The 16,864-nt window shown below is 43.5% G+C and overlaps 1 protein-coding gene across 2 annotated transcripts in view; it reads left to right on the forward strand.

Annotated features, from left to right (window-relative positions):
* Nucleotides 1-11,303, forward strand: part of LOC119730455 — a 32,703-nt gene extending 21,400 nt beyond the window's left edge. For both annotated transcript variants that reach the window (XM_038203371.1, XM_038203370.1), the window contains exons 9-16: nucleotides 2,632-3,085; nucleotides 4,114-4,867; nucleotides 5,541-5,696; nucleotides 6,554-6,629; nucleotides 6,769-6,960; nucleotides 7,777-7,905; nucleotides 8,518-8,783; nucleotides 9,294-11,303. In XM_038203371.1, the coding sequence (XP_038059299.1) occupies nucleotides 2,632-3,085; nucleotides 4,114-4,867; nucleotides 5,541-5,696; nucleotides 6,554-6,629; nucleotides 6,769-6,960; nucleotides 7,777-7,905; nucleotides 8,518-8,783; nucleotides 9,294-11,232 (3,966 nt within the window). In that variant the 3' untranslated portion in view covers nucleotides 11,233-11,303. The remainder of the gene's footprint in view (nucleotides 1-2,631; nucleotides 3,086-4,113; nucleotides 4,868-5,540; nucleotides 5,697-6,553; nucleotides 6,630-6,768; nucleotides 6,961-7,776; nucleotides 7,906-8,517; nucleotides 8,784-9,293) is intronic.
* Nucleotides 11,304-16,864: the final 5,561 nt, after the last annotated feature.

The raw sequence follows: 16,864 nt of genomic DNA on the forward strand, positions 1-16,864 counted from the left end.
AATCTCCGACGTTTGCCGTGTGCATTTCGTCGAGAAAGACAGCTCTGCGTTGCGTGTTGCGCATTGCAAGCTTTATGTGCGATGTGTACGCATATGGTGCCACACAAAGGTATACGTACTTTTCTATTCTCTTGAAAATTTCACTGTGAACTTGGGTCATTTTTAGTCACTCAGATAAAATTATTGACGCTTTTTGAAAAACTTCAAACAAACGTCTTTCAGAAATCAATTTTTTTTCTTCGCTTTTGGGGGTATTTTTATTCACAACCAAAATGCACGGTGTGAATCTTAGGCCGTGTCCGAAAAGGGCTTCCAGAGCTACGGCTACGTCTATTGTCAGCGCGTCCCCGCATATTTTCAATGGGCCCAGACCTAGACCTAGCCCTAGACAGCTGATTCGGATGCAGCCTAAGATACCTTGGCATCCCAAAAATAGACCCCCCCCCCAAAAAAAAACCCAAAATAAATTGATTTTGACAAGATTTTTCAAGTATAGGCGACTTCAGGTGCTGATTTATACTCAAAACAAGGTTTCGGGTAGACATTCCTGATTTAGCCTCAGTAGGTCACAATTATCTGTGCTTGGCAGTGTTATGATTTGAGCCCCCTACCTCCCTCCCCCCATTACCCCTAAGAGGTCAACCTGCAGGGCAACGTTATCATCCCAGTGCAGCTATGATTACCCCTCCCCCTCCCTGTCTGTCCCCTCCCTCGTTGATGCCATCACGGCATCCGCTCTTCAGGATCTATCCGTCAGCACTCATTAGGACCACGTGGTGCGGGCCTTGGGGCCTCGTTTCCTGTCGCGGATGCCCTCGCCTCTAATCTGACTTGGCAGGGTCTGCGCGACACCAAACGGGGGCCACGTTTCATGTCGAAATTCACTTACGCAATTATGTTCATTACAGCTGTATTTTAGTACTTATTCACAAATTGTATTTTTTTTGGCCAAATGTGAGAATATAACTCACCGAAGATGGTAACTAAAACAGGGAGCCATTCTCATAGACATGCGTACAACCAAAAACTCTCCCATAACCCCGTTTCTAAAAACTTTCCCTACCTCGAACTGTTCAAATATACTATTCCCGACTTAGGGAATGGGTGTAGGCAACTTTCAATTGAAAAAAATCCTTCCAGACAACATTAAAGAGACATTCATATATCTCCCTAATGCCCGGTGTCTCCCTAATGTTAAATAATTTACTAGAAAGTGTGTCCCTAGAATATACTAGTTGAATTTTAATGTGTCTAGCAAGTCATGTAGGGTATTGATATACTTAGCCAGCTTGGTCTTCCAACTGCTTGCACGCACGTGAAGATTCGACACTATGCATTCTGTGATAAACAATCTGCCTAGGATGCGCATGTGTCCACAAACATGTGATACGTCGCTATGTTTTTGTCCTTTTTTGACAACCAATCAATTCAGGCCCAGAATCCAAGTGAAATGCGTATGAGACATATCATGTCGCGCAGTAAAAATCCCTTCTAATTCGATTTAGAAAAATCGTGCGATAAGTTGCACGACTTTGTCGTCATGTCAATGTAAACACATACCGGTAGTGTACAGTGTTTATACGTCGGTGAAGGGCAAAACCTGATATTGAATTTACATCGCCCCGACGTCAATTCCATCTTATGAATAGTTTCATTGCGAAACCCACTGCTACATCAGATTCAAACCAACCAGCCGTCCTGGCAAGCTCGGTGGTCAAGTGGTAAAGACGTCTGCACTAGAAAGCAGCAGGTCGTGGGTTCGAGTCCCACCCTAGTGATTTTTTTCTCACTTTCACTCGGGGGGGGGGGGGGGGGGGAAGGGGGGAGGGGACACATTGAGTATACAGTGTTTATATGTCGGTCAAGGGCAAAACCTTATATTGAATTTACATCCCCCCGATGCAAATTCAATCTTATGAATAATTTTAAACGCACTCCTTTGTGCATATTTATTGAAACGCGCGACTTTGTCGTGTAAACGTGCGACTTTGTCGCGTATGTGTAAATAGGCCTTAAGATGTGATTACTATACAACTTTTAATTTATAGGGACAGCCTCGGAATTCTGTCTAGTACTCTTAGGCATTGTTTTACAGTAAACCGTTAAAAACCCGAGGGTATCCCTTGACCATCTGTCAGGATATTTCATCAGGATACCTATAAATACTCCGGGTGGTACACACACATACCAAATTAAGCATCACGGCTTCGGGGCACCTTGCCTGACTTTTCCCATTTTTAGAAGCCTGTGTTTTTAGCAGGTGCAGGTTGTAAAAAAAAAGCCAGTGTGTGGTCAAATTGATTATTAATGTGAAGACAAATTCTAAGCGTAATCCTGTATAAAACTTAGATTATGACCTCCTAAAGACTAAAAAGAAAAAAAACACTTGATATTTAGATTTGAGTATAACCATTTTGTTCAACTTTGTTAAAATGTTTTGATGATGATTTTGTAAATTAGTATTTACTTAGAAGGAACTAAGGAACAAAACGTGTGACGTTGTTTACCATCCATCCTTTTTTTCATAATAAATGTGCATTATAATAACAATTTTGAGCTTCAATTTTGTGAAATGCTTTAATTTTTAACGTAATTTTTTTTCCATTGAAAAAATTTATCTGATATCGACAGCTGCAGTGCAAAGAAGACGAGAAATTGGTCAAAGTGCTGAAGCAGCAGCGGCTGCACCAGAAGCAGCTACGACGGGGCCCCGCCCAGCCCCACCCGGCCCAACCCGAGTCACACCCACACCGCTCGCCCCAGCAGGCCCCCCTCACGCCCACGCCCGCACACCTCAAGCACTCCCCAACGACAAGGGCCGGCGCGTCTTCGCCGACCCGGCATTCCCCTGCGAGAAACACCAAGAACCTCCCCAAAAGCACCTCCCCTAAGCCCCCGGGCGTGACCATGGGCGTGGCTGTGGTCTCACCCGCCCCTGTTGCCTCCCCATCTCCCCAGGGCGTGGCCGATGGGCGACAGCTAGTAGGGAAGGCTGCGTGGGACTTGGAGCAGGTGCATTTGAACTTCAAACCAGCATCCACGGAGCGAGAGAATTTACTCGATATGGTGCTACAGGATCTGGAAGGTACTATCTCTAGTACACAGGGAGTTAAATTTTAAAAAAGGAAATAAGCAATGAGATTTTCATGTATCTGTGAATAGATCCTTATAGTGGTTACACTATTGGTAATATGGGCGATTCCCAATAGGTCTCTCTCAAATTACGTCATTTCCTACAGACCAGCCACGTGCCTTGGCATTTTGAGCGTCAACTTGCACACATGTACACACATCGGCTGCGTCGCATTTCGAACACATTTCGAGCAACAAGAGCGCGTGTTTGGAACATTTTCAACACTGCGCAATGCGTGCTTTTGCAGTTGCAGTTCGCCTACAGAGATGGCCGTCATTGGGAGAGACCTATACAGAGCGCCACCAAGAGGATACCACAGAGAGTCCACTTTTTTGCAGTGCATTGTGGGAGGCGGTCGCCAAATTTGCCACGGCGCGAGACACTTAAAATAGTTTGTCCGGTCAGTAGTTTCATAAGCGTAAGATTTTCAAGTTTCTTTTTTTCTTTTCTTTTCTTTTTGTCAATTTTTTTTTTTTTGTGAGGCGGTAGAATGCTATGCACTGATCTATCAAAAATGTCATCAAGTTGTCCACTGACATTCATTCAAATCGCGGGAAGTCGGCCATGTTTTTGTGGACCTAAACTTGAAAAAATGAGGTCTCTGTGGCAACCTCTACCGTGGCCCACTGTATTGGGAATCGCTCATATTGGTATTGGATGTTGAAGGATGTTGAAGGAAATGATGGGACAATGCCGACAGTCCTAAAAACTTGCTGTTCTTTCTTACACTGCTCACATGTTGCCAAGCATCCTAAACATCTCCTAGGAGGGGAGAAACAATTATTATGATAAAGTGTCTTGCCTATGGACACTTTATGCCAAAATCAACATAGGCTGAAAAATTCAGACCCAAAATCTTAAGATCAAGGCTCAAAACCAGTAGGCCAAGGCACTCCAGTTTACAAAGCTTCAATACAAGGATCCGTGACGGCACAGCCATTTGAGCCACATTCATTGTGAATACATTTTTGTTGAAACAGATGAGGAAACGATGAGTAATACCAGTCAGCTGGTTTCCGAGTCCTACTACTTACCCGTCACCGAGTCCTCGCCCACAACCCACGACGAACGACCAGTCACCGCCCCGCCCCACACCATCCCCTCCCGCGACATTGATGTGCTAGGCGACACCAAGTCACAACGACCTGCGACGGCATTCACCTTTAACTCCGATCTGGGTCATGTGTCGGGGCATCTTGACCCTGGTCACGACTCTTACACCCCCACGCACGGGGTCACAAAATACGAGGCGTACGACAGCAGGCCTATGAAACCGCTAGCTAAGAAGAAGCTCGGGACTGCCAAACTCGCCGTCCACACCACGCCAAGCTCTAAGGCAACCCGCAAGCCGAGATCCCAGACCAGGCATTCCAATCCCAGCACCCCTACCCCCGGCACCCCTACCCCCGGAACACCAACAAGGAACCGCTCCCCCAACCCTGAGGCATCCAGGAGAGATGACACCTACAGTAGCGCGGAGCTGAAACGAATCAAGGAAATCGCCAACAGCCGGAAGATAAGCAAATCGCCCTCCGCGCCATCTTCACTGTCCTCGCCGTCTCCGACCAAGCAGAGCAAGAAGAGGGACCGGCGGGGGGTCACCGTGGAAAGGCTCGACCCCAGAGGTCATCAGGTCGAAGGTCAAGGTCATCAGCCGCAGGTGTTGGGCAGGGCCTCGTCTAACCAGGACGTCAGCAGGGATAATCAAGCAAAGGGTGCAACCAGAAGTAAAAGGTGAGATTTTTTTGGAATGTAGCTTTTTTTTAGTTGACTCTGTCTTTGAAAAGGGCAGCGTAACCGAAGCGCCAAAACGGTCCCGAACCAAAAACTGCTTATGGTCACAGCGCCAAAATGCTGCCCAGACTACAACACTGGGGAAATGGCATTGAAGAGTTATAATATAAATCCATGTCAGATATGTATCTTGATCCTTGGAGTGCATTTGGCCCTCGAGAAATTTTCAAAGATTTATCAGATTTTATGGAATATTACATAAATGTAGGACAAAATCCTATATTGGAATTTTACCCATTCTGGGAGCCTAGCCTGTCTCATAAAAAATGTAATAATTTTGATACAGAAAGGCAAAATCCTCTTTGAGTGATCCCAGTTTGCTATATGCCAGGTTTGCGTCATTGCTAAATGTTTGCCAGTATCGAGACTTTGGGCGTGATTCCTGGCTACATGGCATAGATTTGTTTATGCCCCATTGAACAAGGATATTGACAAAATGGGGAACTGCCAACATGGGGCTGGATAGCTCAGTTGGTAGAGCACCAGAACGGCAATCCGGAGGTTGCAGGTTCATACCCCAGCCCTGCTCCAGTCAATGTCTGTGTTCAACTTAAAAAAGAAGAAAAGACAAACTTGAAAAGTGATCCTCTTTCCATCATGACCCATTCACTAGCATGGAGAAAGAGGAGAAAGCAGCCATCAAGATCCAAGCTTACTGGCGAGGCCATCGTGCCAGACGACGTGACCCCGTGGTCGTCGACACCCGGAACGCCATCCGAGTCCAACGTGTGGACGACCACATCAAGTTCCTCAACAGTGAGCTAGAAAGGTATGGGACCTTGTAATTGTCGTAGTTGCGTGAAATGAACCTAGCAGAGATGGTTCCACTGAGCTGTTCAATGTTTTGTATCCATTGGTGCTGGAAAAATATGGAGAAAAAAAAATCGTGATCATTTTCAACCGTCAAAGAGCAGCTTGCAAAATCTGATGTGCACGGAACCCATATGTCACAGGAAGTGTCTAGTGCCGGGTCTGTCATGGAAAAGTAGTACATATGGGGCACATGATTTCTGAAGACTGACTGGTGGAATCTAGTGTCCCAATTGTTACTCTTTGTGCTTGGTTTCCTACTAGGAACCATGTATGTGTGTGTACACTCAATAGTATGTGGACCGATGATCTGATACACCGTGCCCGCTGGAGACATGCACACAATAGGGAACAAAAGATTGTATACGTCTTTCACAGAGCAATTTCTTTAGATTGATGCGTCTCCACAAGGTTTTCACAAAATAGACATATGGATTTACTAAAAAACTAGGAATTTCCAAGGTATGTTGATCTGTCGCAAATGGAAGAGTTTTAGAAAAGGGATATTAAGTCCGAATTTCAGCCAAGGAGATTAATTCTGGTAAAAATAAGAGCATTTTGAAACTGTACTTTCAAACTCGAAAACTTTAGTACACAAGAACAAAATAATGTCTCCACTAGGATACAAATTTCAGTATGGGTGGGGTTGCCTAAATGCAACCCCATTGAAGTATTCTGTGTGTGTGTATGAGTGAGGTAACAACTTGAAGTGTATTCAGCATGAATATTGATATGAGTTGATGATTTCACATTTGACTTCACTTCCGTACCAGATTAAATTGTATATTGGTTGATTTATTTATTTGTTTTGACAAGGACGAGGCAATTGTACGAGCAGGAAAGGCAGCTACGCACTCTTCAGATGGAAGCGTTGAAACTGCTCTGGTCACAGGTAAGTAACCGTAGCTAGATATTGCTGACGTAGATTCAATCAGCTTACAGGGGAAAATTTTCTCTACAATTTTCTGCTGGTATTATTGAGGTGATGTCTAAAGATGCCCCAGTCGCTGCCCTTTCCTTTTCATTTTCAGGTGAAGACATTGCACGACTGGAAGCATGACATGGAGGTGAAGGCTGAAGCCTCGCCCGGCCGTAGACAGACCAAGAGCGTAGCCACCTCACCACTGTTCACCAGGAACGGAGAGGGAGGACAAGAGTTTGTCTTCCCAGAGCCCAAGGCTGCCAGCCATGCTGATGCTGGACAAGAAGGCCTCCAACAGCAGGTGAGTCCGATCTAGTATTGGTCCATGGTGGTCTGTCACCTCCCTGCTGTTCTCCAGGAATGGCAAGGGAGGGCAAGAGTGTGTCTTCCTAGAGCCCAAGGCTGCCAGCCATGCCGATGCTGGTAGAGAAGGCCTCCAACAGAAGGTGAGTCCAGTCTTGTCTTGGTCCAAGGTGCTGTGCCACCTCCCTGCTGTTCACCAGGAATGGCAAGGGAGGGCAAGAGTTTGTCTCCCCAGAGCCCAAGGCTGCCAGCTAGGCCGACGCTGGTCAAGAAGGCCTCCAATAGCACATGAGTCCAATCTAGTCTTACTTGAAGATGCTCTGCCACCTCCCCGTTGTTCACCAGGAACAGCAAGGGAGGGCTAGAGCTTGCCTTCCCAGAGCCCAAGGCTGCCAGCCAGGCTGACGCTAGTCAAGAAGGCTTTCAACAGGAGGTGGGTCTAATCTTGTCTTGATCCAAGACTAGATTTTTGGATTGTGCTCCTGTAAAGTAGCAATTTCCTCCCAGGCAAGCACAGCGAAACCGCGGCAGCGATAGAGGATGATATCAACAAATGAATTAAATCAAGAGTTGAGAATTTTGGCATTGGAACTCAAGAATTCTGAGCATACCAAGTGCCGGGTCCACGCTGTTTTGACCAGTCGTCGCTGTGATCCCGGAACCAAATCCTTGGCAAAAGTCCGACATGCATGCACTTGTGTAGGATACAAGTGGTTGGAACATTCATGTGTTGTGTCGCGTGTATGCAGTGGGCAGGTCTGAATGGATTAATCTATTGATTTGAATGTTTTGAACATTTTTCGTTTAACGACAGGTTAAGAGGCTACAGGAGTCCATGGATGCTATTGTCAGCCTGATAGCTGCTGGTGGATTGAATGAGGCACAGTCTTCAAATCAGCCGCCGCAGTCGCCCTCCCCGCTCCGCAAAATCAAGAGACCACAGGTGAGATTGCAAACAACACAAATGTCATAACAAATTTTTTAATGTGGTTTTGCCTGTAGCGCTTTCAAAATCTAGGATAGGAAAGCCCAATCAATGAGCTTTCTATTAGTACAAGAATCATTCAAATCACCCAGTACTTTTCAAGTTACAGAATTTTGAATACAAACATCGTTTTAAAGTTCTGTCTACGGGTCACGAAAAAGTGTTCTGTCAGCAAAACGAAAAAACAATTCTCACAGGGATGCATGTGAATTGTTTTCCTTTTGCTGAAAGAACACTTCCTTTTTTGTGATCCGAGGAAGTTTGAAACGGTGTTTGTGTTTCTGTTGAAAAGTACATGAGTGATTTGAATGAGTCTTGTACTAAAAGAAAGCTTATTAATTAGGCTTTCATATCCTAGATTTTGAAAGTGCTACATGCAAAACTTCATTAAAACAATGGTCCTGACATTTGGGTTTCCTTTTTTTACTCCTCCTGCGTCTTGATTCGTAACCGAGTCGACCACACGGAAAAACGTAACAGAGGATGAGCAATGACTAGGGAATGCCTTCATCTCAGTGCCAAAGTGAAAACCTCTAATTCTTATTCCCTCGCCTTCTTTTTCTTCTTGAGACTGTGTCATCACCACGAGATTCGTCAGGAATCTCCTTGCCGAAGCCGAGCACTCCGCAGAACCTGCGCGCAACCCTGCACTCCGACACGAGCCTCTCCCTGAGCTGGGAGCCCTCTACAGTCAGCGAGGAACCATCGCCATCCACTTCTGGTCTCTCTGTATGTGGCTATCGGTTGCTGGTCAACAAGGATGAGCGCCCTCAAGAGGCGATTGAGGTGCCGACCTCCCAGGCAATCTTGGGGGGACTGCTGCCAGGGACCTATAGGTGAGTCCGCAAACGGATAGCTGGAAATCAATCTTGGAATTTCTAAAATGTCACCCTCCCCTACGTATACCCCACAGAGATGGTCAATTAATTTTGCACTTGTTAACTCCCTCTGACCCCCAGTAAGCAAGAATTTGGAAATTACTTATGATGGAATTTTATGTAGTACTGGGTTTGCCCATCATCAACATATTTTTTTTGGTGTTAAAATTTCAACTCACTTTACAGTTTGGAAGCAGTTTTAAACAAAACTGGTCTGAGTATGTGAAATTCAAAGAAGAATTTGCACTTCTTGGAGATTTTTTGTTGAATTAGTTTGAAATGAAACAAAGTAAGAGATGGAGAACTAAAGTATGATCAAGGGGTACATTCCACAAATATGCAAATTATCCATATTCATCATCTTTTTATGTATATTCAGTGGCCCCATTCATAAATCTTTTCAACATCAATTGGAAAATTCAGTGAGTGTCCTCCATTTGCCAATTTGTGACCTTTGACCTTTTGCAGATTCACGGTGCAAGCCTTCACAGCAGCCAATCAGACGTCAGAAGAGTCGGATGCCGTTTGTGTTGACATTCCTCCAATAAGCAAGTATGCTGAACAGGGCAAGACAGAAGATGCTCCCGCAGAGGCCCAGCAACGCGTAGATGGTGTCACAGAGGACGCCTGCAAACGCGTAGATGGTACTGTCGATTCTGATGATGCTGAAAGCCAAGAAGCCTTTGAGGATGCACACCTCAATAGCCTGCCTCCTTCTCCGGAGCCGCCCCTCGTCCAAGCCGTCATTGATGATGCCATGCTTGAGAATATAGCCGCTTACACAGTGGCTCGTGAAATGAGCCTTGCGATTGTTGAGCAGGCCATGGAGGCAGCTCTAAATGGGGTTGGTTCGTCCGGAGATGGTTGTTTTGGTGTCCCCCCAACGAGAGATGACCCTAACGGGGATAGTTCATCCGGAGGTGGGACCTCCGGAGGAAGTGGAGGAGGAGGAGGAGTCAGCGACAAGGCTTCCAAGAGTCCTACCACAGAGTTATCCCAAGATGGTAGCAACCCAAACACCAACGTTACATCAGTGCAGCAGGGTGTGGCACATGATGACCACCAATCTCGATCCAAGGAAAGCCCAGAGACTCCCGATGGAAAAGTTGGGCTTAGGGAAGCTTTCTCAGAGGTCTTTGCGACATCTCAACAGAGTGATCAGAGAGACGAGGAAGGAGATGATGATGTCTTCTCCTTCCCAGTGAAGGATCAGAAGACGGGGCTCCGAACCTCGCCGAGCAACCTGGGAGACAAATCTGGCAATGTTCGAGAAGGCTCAACCTCCAAGAATGACCTCTACTTACCAGTCTTCAGCATCGAGGGGCCAAATCAGCTCGGCTCGGCTGAGAATTCAGCCTTCTCCACTGCCTGCAGTGTCCTATCCAGCAAAAGGCGTGCCACTGATCCCTTCAAGACTCAGTCAGGACAGTCCTCTAGCAGCTCCAAGACTTGGACCCACAGGTCATTGGAGAACCCCTTCAGAGGAGCCAGGGAGGTCATGAGGAACTTGTTAATGCGAGACAATGGCAGCCGGAGCCCATCTCCCAAGAGACCCTGCAAGCAGCGGTCGATGTCACACACCGCCCCAGAGCACCAGAAATCGCCTGAGCTCCGCGAGTTTAAGCCCAAGACCAGCAAACTGGCCATCAATTTCTCACAAGCGAAACCAGAAGCCTTCTCCACAGGACAGTATGATTTTGAACGTCCTACGAGCACTGAACTCGAAGCCTTAAACTTGGAGCTGTCTTCATTGAAACTAAGCAAGGACATTTATGAGAAGGATACGAGTCGGCAGGATTATCTTAGTAATGATGCCTCCGCGGGTCTTAATGAGGTATCCAGGATTATGAGTAGGTTAGAAGCAGATGGGAGTAATGCCTGTACCTTGAATGGTTATGACACTCCTCCAGGCTTAGTACGTTTGGCATCACCAGAAGGAACCCTGGACAGCGGCTCAGATTCAGGTCTGCCGGCCTCCCTGGAGAAAAGCCACTCGGATGCCTCCATCTTGGAGCCCTCTCCGCAAGCTTCCTCAAGCGACCCGGACAGTGAGGTTGCCCCTGGCAGGAGGTTCGTCAAACACGGCTCCCTCTACAAGAAGCACAACGCCTCGGGCGCTGCCAAACAGATCAAAGAAACCCACCAACCCGAGCCAAACTTGGAGTCTGCCAGGGCAAATCAGAGAAGCCCGACAAGCCTGGGGTCGCCAGGGAAAAGCAGACTACCAAGGATGTTCTGCGGGATCCCCGAGCCCAGAGCAAGGTCGGCTTCCCCGTCAACCAAGACAGTATCTCCGAAGAAGAAGACATCTCATTTCTTTGGCAACGGGAAGAGCAAACCAGACAAGGTAAGTCAACCATCTCTGCTTTCTCATTTTGTAATTGTGCTAAATTTGAAATGGTTTTGAGGATCTGTTTGTTATCCTGAGCTGTGAAGGCCAACAAAACATTATTGTTGCGACTGTGAATGTGCTGAGGTATTTTATAGTGAATGGCCACACGTCCGCGTAACTTTTGGATTTAGCTGATTTCCTTGTTTTTCACTACACACTTATGCCATTAAAAATTGAAAATTACTGAATCTAGAGTCTTGCAAAGCTAGAAAATTCCTCTTTCCGTTTCAACTTCCCAGTTGTATGCCTGCACATTTTGTATTCTATTTTTTGTTTTGTTCTGAAAAGCAATAAAAATATTTCAGTGACTCTTGGGAGTGCGAATACACATGTACAACCTGCAACAAAACAACCTCTAGTGTATTGCCTTTGAAAGGGAAAATTTTGTCACGAAAAGATTTTTGTTGCACGTCAATGGAGATTTAATTGCTATTCTAACTATTCAAATCATATTCGTAGTTAATCCTTTGTCCAAGAATTGCATTAACGCACCGTGTGTGTTATTAACAGTTTTGAAATGGCTGTTACCATGGTTACCTATTCCTGAACTGCATTTATGGTTTTGTCATGCATGATCCTTGTCGCCACTTTGTCTCCATCGCGCTTCCTTGCCTTTTGTCTTTGGATTTTTTTTTTTTTTTTGTTTTTTGTTTTCCTTTCATGTGTTCTAAATTATTAAAGTTGTATTCCTGTGCTACTTTTGCGATTCATTCCCAAACTAGATTCCTTTTCTATTTGGCAATTTTTCTAGCAATACCAAAAAACTATGCATTTTTTAATGAGACGTCAACCGAAAAAAATTTGCCATTGTGTAGTTGTTGAATTCGTATATTTTGCAATTTTTGAAATTCTTTGCAGATAGCCAATAATTCTGTTTTTGTGGGGTAGGATGGTTTCCACCCAGTGGCGTACCTTAACTAGGGTTAAACTTTTTCCGAGGGGGGGGGGGGGGGGGGGGGGGGGGCGGTAGACACCTGGGGGTGCACTAGTTTTTCAAGGGGGCACTGAAATTGTTTTTGTGCAATCTGAACAGCAACTTCAGAGATTTGAATTTTGTGTTGGGTTCGGCTTTCTGGGTTCCCATGTTTTTTTCTATCGGGTACCCGGTTCCGTACTACCCTTAAATGCACACCCCTACCTCGGTAGTTGCAGATGCCTTGGGCTCTAATTATAGGCGTGTTCCCTAACGTGGCGCACTTCGAAGCTTACCCGACTTTACTTGTGTAGTGTTGCCAAACCTCTTTTTTGACAAACCTCTAATTCATGCAGTAAAATACTAGTACTTTTACCAATATCCTCTGTGAACAATTTCGGTTTCATAAAATTTGATCTGAAATTCAAAAACGGTGGCGTCCGGAAATTATGCACAAATTGGCGGAGTGTTCCCTAACGTGGCGCACTTGAATAAATCTCGGAAATTCCAAATTAACATTTAAGGATTTCTGTAAACTTGATAAATTCTGATAAATAATTATTATCTCTACTTACATACCCAGCCAGATGTTTGTCAGAAAATTATTTTCTTATTTTTCGGGGCATTTTCAAAGGGTTCACTTTGCACTTGAAAATAAAATCGGAAAATCACGCCAAAATAACTTTTACTTCTCACTTTGTTACGGGTAAATAAACTCACGATTTATGAACAGGAATGTTTAGAACTTGATGAAATTTCACTTTCTGTGAAATTTCAGTTAAAACTTTTACTCTAGGTGTAGGTGCTACAGGCGAAAAATCAAAGTGCGCCACGTTAGGGGCCGCGCCACGTTAGGGCACATCAACAATATAGGGTCGAAAGAAAGGGGAGTGGTTTCTGTGCATCATGTTCTCCCCCCTCCTACTAAAGATAATACAAAACAAGATAAATGTAACGACACCATTTGCATGTACTTTAATTTCTTCCTGTCACCATTGCCTGTGTTTATTGACGCATGTCCATGCCTTCACCATTAATAACAATTATGTACATCACCTTAAAAGACATTACACGTAACGTACATTTTCTCACTCGTAACTACTTTTTCATTTTTAAAATGTACAACCTAAAAGCAGCCAAAAACTACATACACACCACGTACCGTACGGAACTACTAAATACTGGCTACTGACAGAAACATACACTGATTTACTTTACTTCATTAAATTTCAAAATTATTGTACATCCAAAATAGATTTTATGATCATCCTTGTTTTTTTTATTGATTTAGAGAATTTTTACATAATTTTTATTTCGTGTTTTAAGTTATTGTAAATACGATACATGAGTCTTTACTACAGTGTATCGTAATATTTAAGTTCATATGTTTCTGATATTATGGTTTATACAATGAATATTCATTTGTGCTAAATATACATATTTTTTGAGCTATGCCACACCCAAACCAGAAAAAAAAAAATTATCAAAAAACATAGCCCTAACCCCCTAGTACTTCCTCAGGACTACCCTGCTAAATCCAACCGGACTTTGCTGTTCAATCCACTGTGCCTCATTTTCAGTTGTCTGCTGAATCCAACGGAGTCCAACATGGCGTTATAATGCGGTTCAGTTGCCTGCTGAATCCAACATTTTGCATGAGGAATGTTCACAAGGGGTTAACTGCTCAATCCAACAGGCTCCATTGGGTATGTGAAATACCGGTAGTTGGATCCTGTTGGATTTAGCAGGGTTAGGGTTACACTTCTCACTGGCAAGATCCTTTAGCTTAGGAACCCCGAGTTCTGTATCCTGGTTATCGATATATCATGAAAAACAGGGGGGGGGGGGGAATACAGAAGTCTTGGGCTTGGTAAAACACTCATATGTTATGGACAGTGCTTGCAACTTTCAAAGCATCATGTAAAAGTCAGTGTAAAGTATGTCCATGGGATTCACTTGTCTAAACATTCTTCTGATTGCTAGGATGAATTTCCTGACAATTGAGGTTGTGCGCCTGAGGAGAAAAACCCGCAATATCGTCTGTGGTTACTCACTTATTACCCTGCGCCATGTACTTTCTCTATTGATTGCCGCACCTGCACCACATATTAGCTCTGTTTGAGGCTCTCCATAAATAAATAAATAAATAAATAAATAAATAAACTCAAACATCAAGATCAATTTTATACATCTGTAACACCTTTCACACCCACAAATGCGTCTTAAAACCCCAATCTTAAAAGCCTCTGACTGTATCTGTTCTCGTGCCGCTGCCGAATTTGTTATTGCGAACATCTTCCCGAAGACGTCACCGAAAATTAACCTGAAGCTTTCTTCATTACTTCCCCTCGCTTCAGAAAACCTTAGAACAGGATCTGTCTGATTGCTACCAGCCGACCCTGTTGACATTTGCTGTTTTCATCCCCGAATTTCTCTTTTATTTCTTTTTTTTTCCCCTCTCTTTTTGAAAATGAAACCAGCCGGCCGAAGTTGATTGCAACGGGCGACGGCTCGCACATGGGGAAGGCTTTACCTAAGCTGCTTCTTAATTCCTCCGTATCATCCCTGCTCCTCTTCTTTTCATGGATATCCCCCCAGAAAAAAATTCATGCTAATTTACACGTCCCGCAATTTGACGCGACACATACGTGCAGCCGCATGCTGATCACCCCCAGTAATTTGGCCGGTGTAAGTGGCATGATTGCTGGAGGACCATGTTTGATCGTCCTCATGGTGATTGTTGATTCCAATTTTGCTTTCCCTTCGTTTGCTTTCGTGCTACCGGCATTGTTTAGTACACAGGTCTCCTCATAGCAGGATGCTTTCTCTAGAAAATCTTTTACTGCATGGATTTTTGCCAGAGGGGTGTCTAGGTGTCTTTTAGTCATAAGCCAGCTCCAATTTTTGAATTTATACATCGGAATTTATCAGTCGCTTGAAGGCATATAGGATCATTTGCAAATTGCAGTTATTCCAAAAGTACATTGTGAGCTGGCAAATTATTATCTCAAAAGCTTACTTGGATTAAAGATCATATTGGTAATAAACACCCGTGAAACTGTTCCCTCTGACTTGCTGTCATTTACCGTAGAAGCAATCAAGAAATGAAGGTGATTTCCAACGCTCGATCAGTTTAGTTGACCTATTTTTGGGGGAAATAGTAACTCGATAGAGTGATCAAAACGTTGCACATGGGTTTTTTTCCCCAGTGATTTCTCGAAAAGTATAATCCCGACTGAGCTGAAACTTCAACAGGTTGGGTTTTGAACATTCTTCTTTGGATTGTGAGTGGTGTTATTATTGGAAACAAACAAAATGCATGAAAAGCAAATGATGCCTTTTAAGTTGCTCTTTCTGTGCTCTTTCCCTGTTTCATCGCGAAAAAAAATAACCTTTTTTTATTGCATTTCCCCCATCAATACAAAAGTCGTTCACTTTTGAAAAAAAAATTGTTAAATGCTTAAAAGCAACCAAAATTAAAAGTTTTTTTCAGAGGATTTCCAAAAAAATAGTTTAAAAAAAAATAGGATTTTTTCTCAAAATAAAACTTGCAAAATAAAAAAACCTGTCAGAAAAAAAATCGGATATTATTTGGAAAAGCTTAGGGAGAACAAGTTTTAACAGAAAATATTAAAATAACAAATACCTTTTAAGATACCTGTAGGTTTTCAATCTGTCGAGCTATTTTGAACAGTTTTACATAAAAAATCCTCTTAAATCTACATTCAGTGAGGTCCCACTTTCCCATTTGAAATTTTCTGTGAATTATAATGAGGTATGACTGGTTTACGTTTGTCAAATGCGTGATTTCTTCATGTACAATTTAACTATTTTTTATTATTATTTACACAATGGAATACATTACAATACTGACCATTTAAACTGAAATCAATAAAATACAATACATCATGTGGCCATAAATAGGGCTTTGTTTAGGGATTTGGAATTGTAATAGAGAGCAGTGACGATTTTTGTTGTCACTTTGTGAAGTTGTCTGAATTGAGAGTTTTCTTAATACTGAAGGTTAAGATCTAAGTTACAAATGTGCCTCATTTTCGGGAAACGTGTTTGATCATTTATTTTATCTTGAGTGTGAATGGAGTTGAAATTCATAAATCCCATGAATACAATTCCAGTCACATAAATACATTTCTATAAGAAACAATTCAATCCCAGTCACTTAATTTTCCATAAAAATAAAAAATCGCCAAAATAAGTTAGGATTCTGTAATGATCTGGACAACGTTCTACACACAATCTATGATTACTACATGTTTACTACCAATGATCTGTACCATCTTATGTTCTTTAAAAACTTAGGACTTTAAAAACATTTCTTGACATGTCCCATAAGGTTTGTACACAAAATGTACCGAGGACTTGGGTTCAGGTCCTCAGAGTTCCTGTTAGGTTATAAAGCCTTTGTTGCAAGTCCTCAGTCATCATTGAAAAACCTGTGCATGTACAATGTACATCACACACAAGTGTATGAACACCTTCAGTTGAGGACCTCCTGTTGTCCTCGTATTGTTAGTGACTTTTTGGGAAGTTCCCCATTGGTTTTGTACATGAGTTCTATCTGAGGACTTTCACCTAGTCAAAGACCCTATGTCCTCTTTATTTCATGAGTTGATACTGTCCAGCATTGGCTTTTTACGTGATTTCCAATAGAGGACCTTCACCCATGTGTGGACCCTAAAGACCCCCATTGGTTTTATACATGATTTCCAAATG

The sequence above is a fragment of the Patiria miniata genome, unplaced genomic scaffold, assembly GCF_015706575.1.
Source record: "Patiria miniata isolate m_02_andy unplaced genomic scaffold, ASM1570657v1 HiC_scaffold_22, whole genome shotgun sequence".
Classification (NCBI taxonomy): Eukaryota; Metazoa; Echinodermata; class Asteroidea; order Valvatida; family Asterinidae; genus Patiria; species Patiria miniata.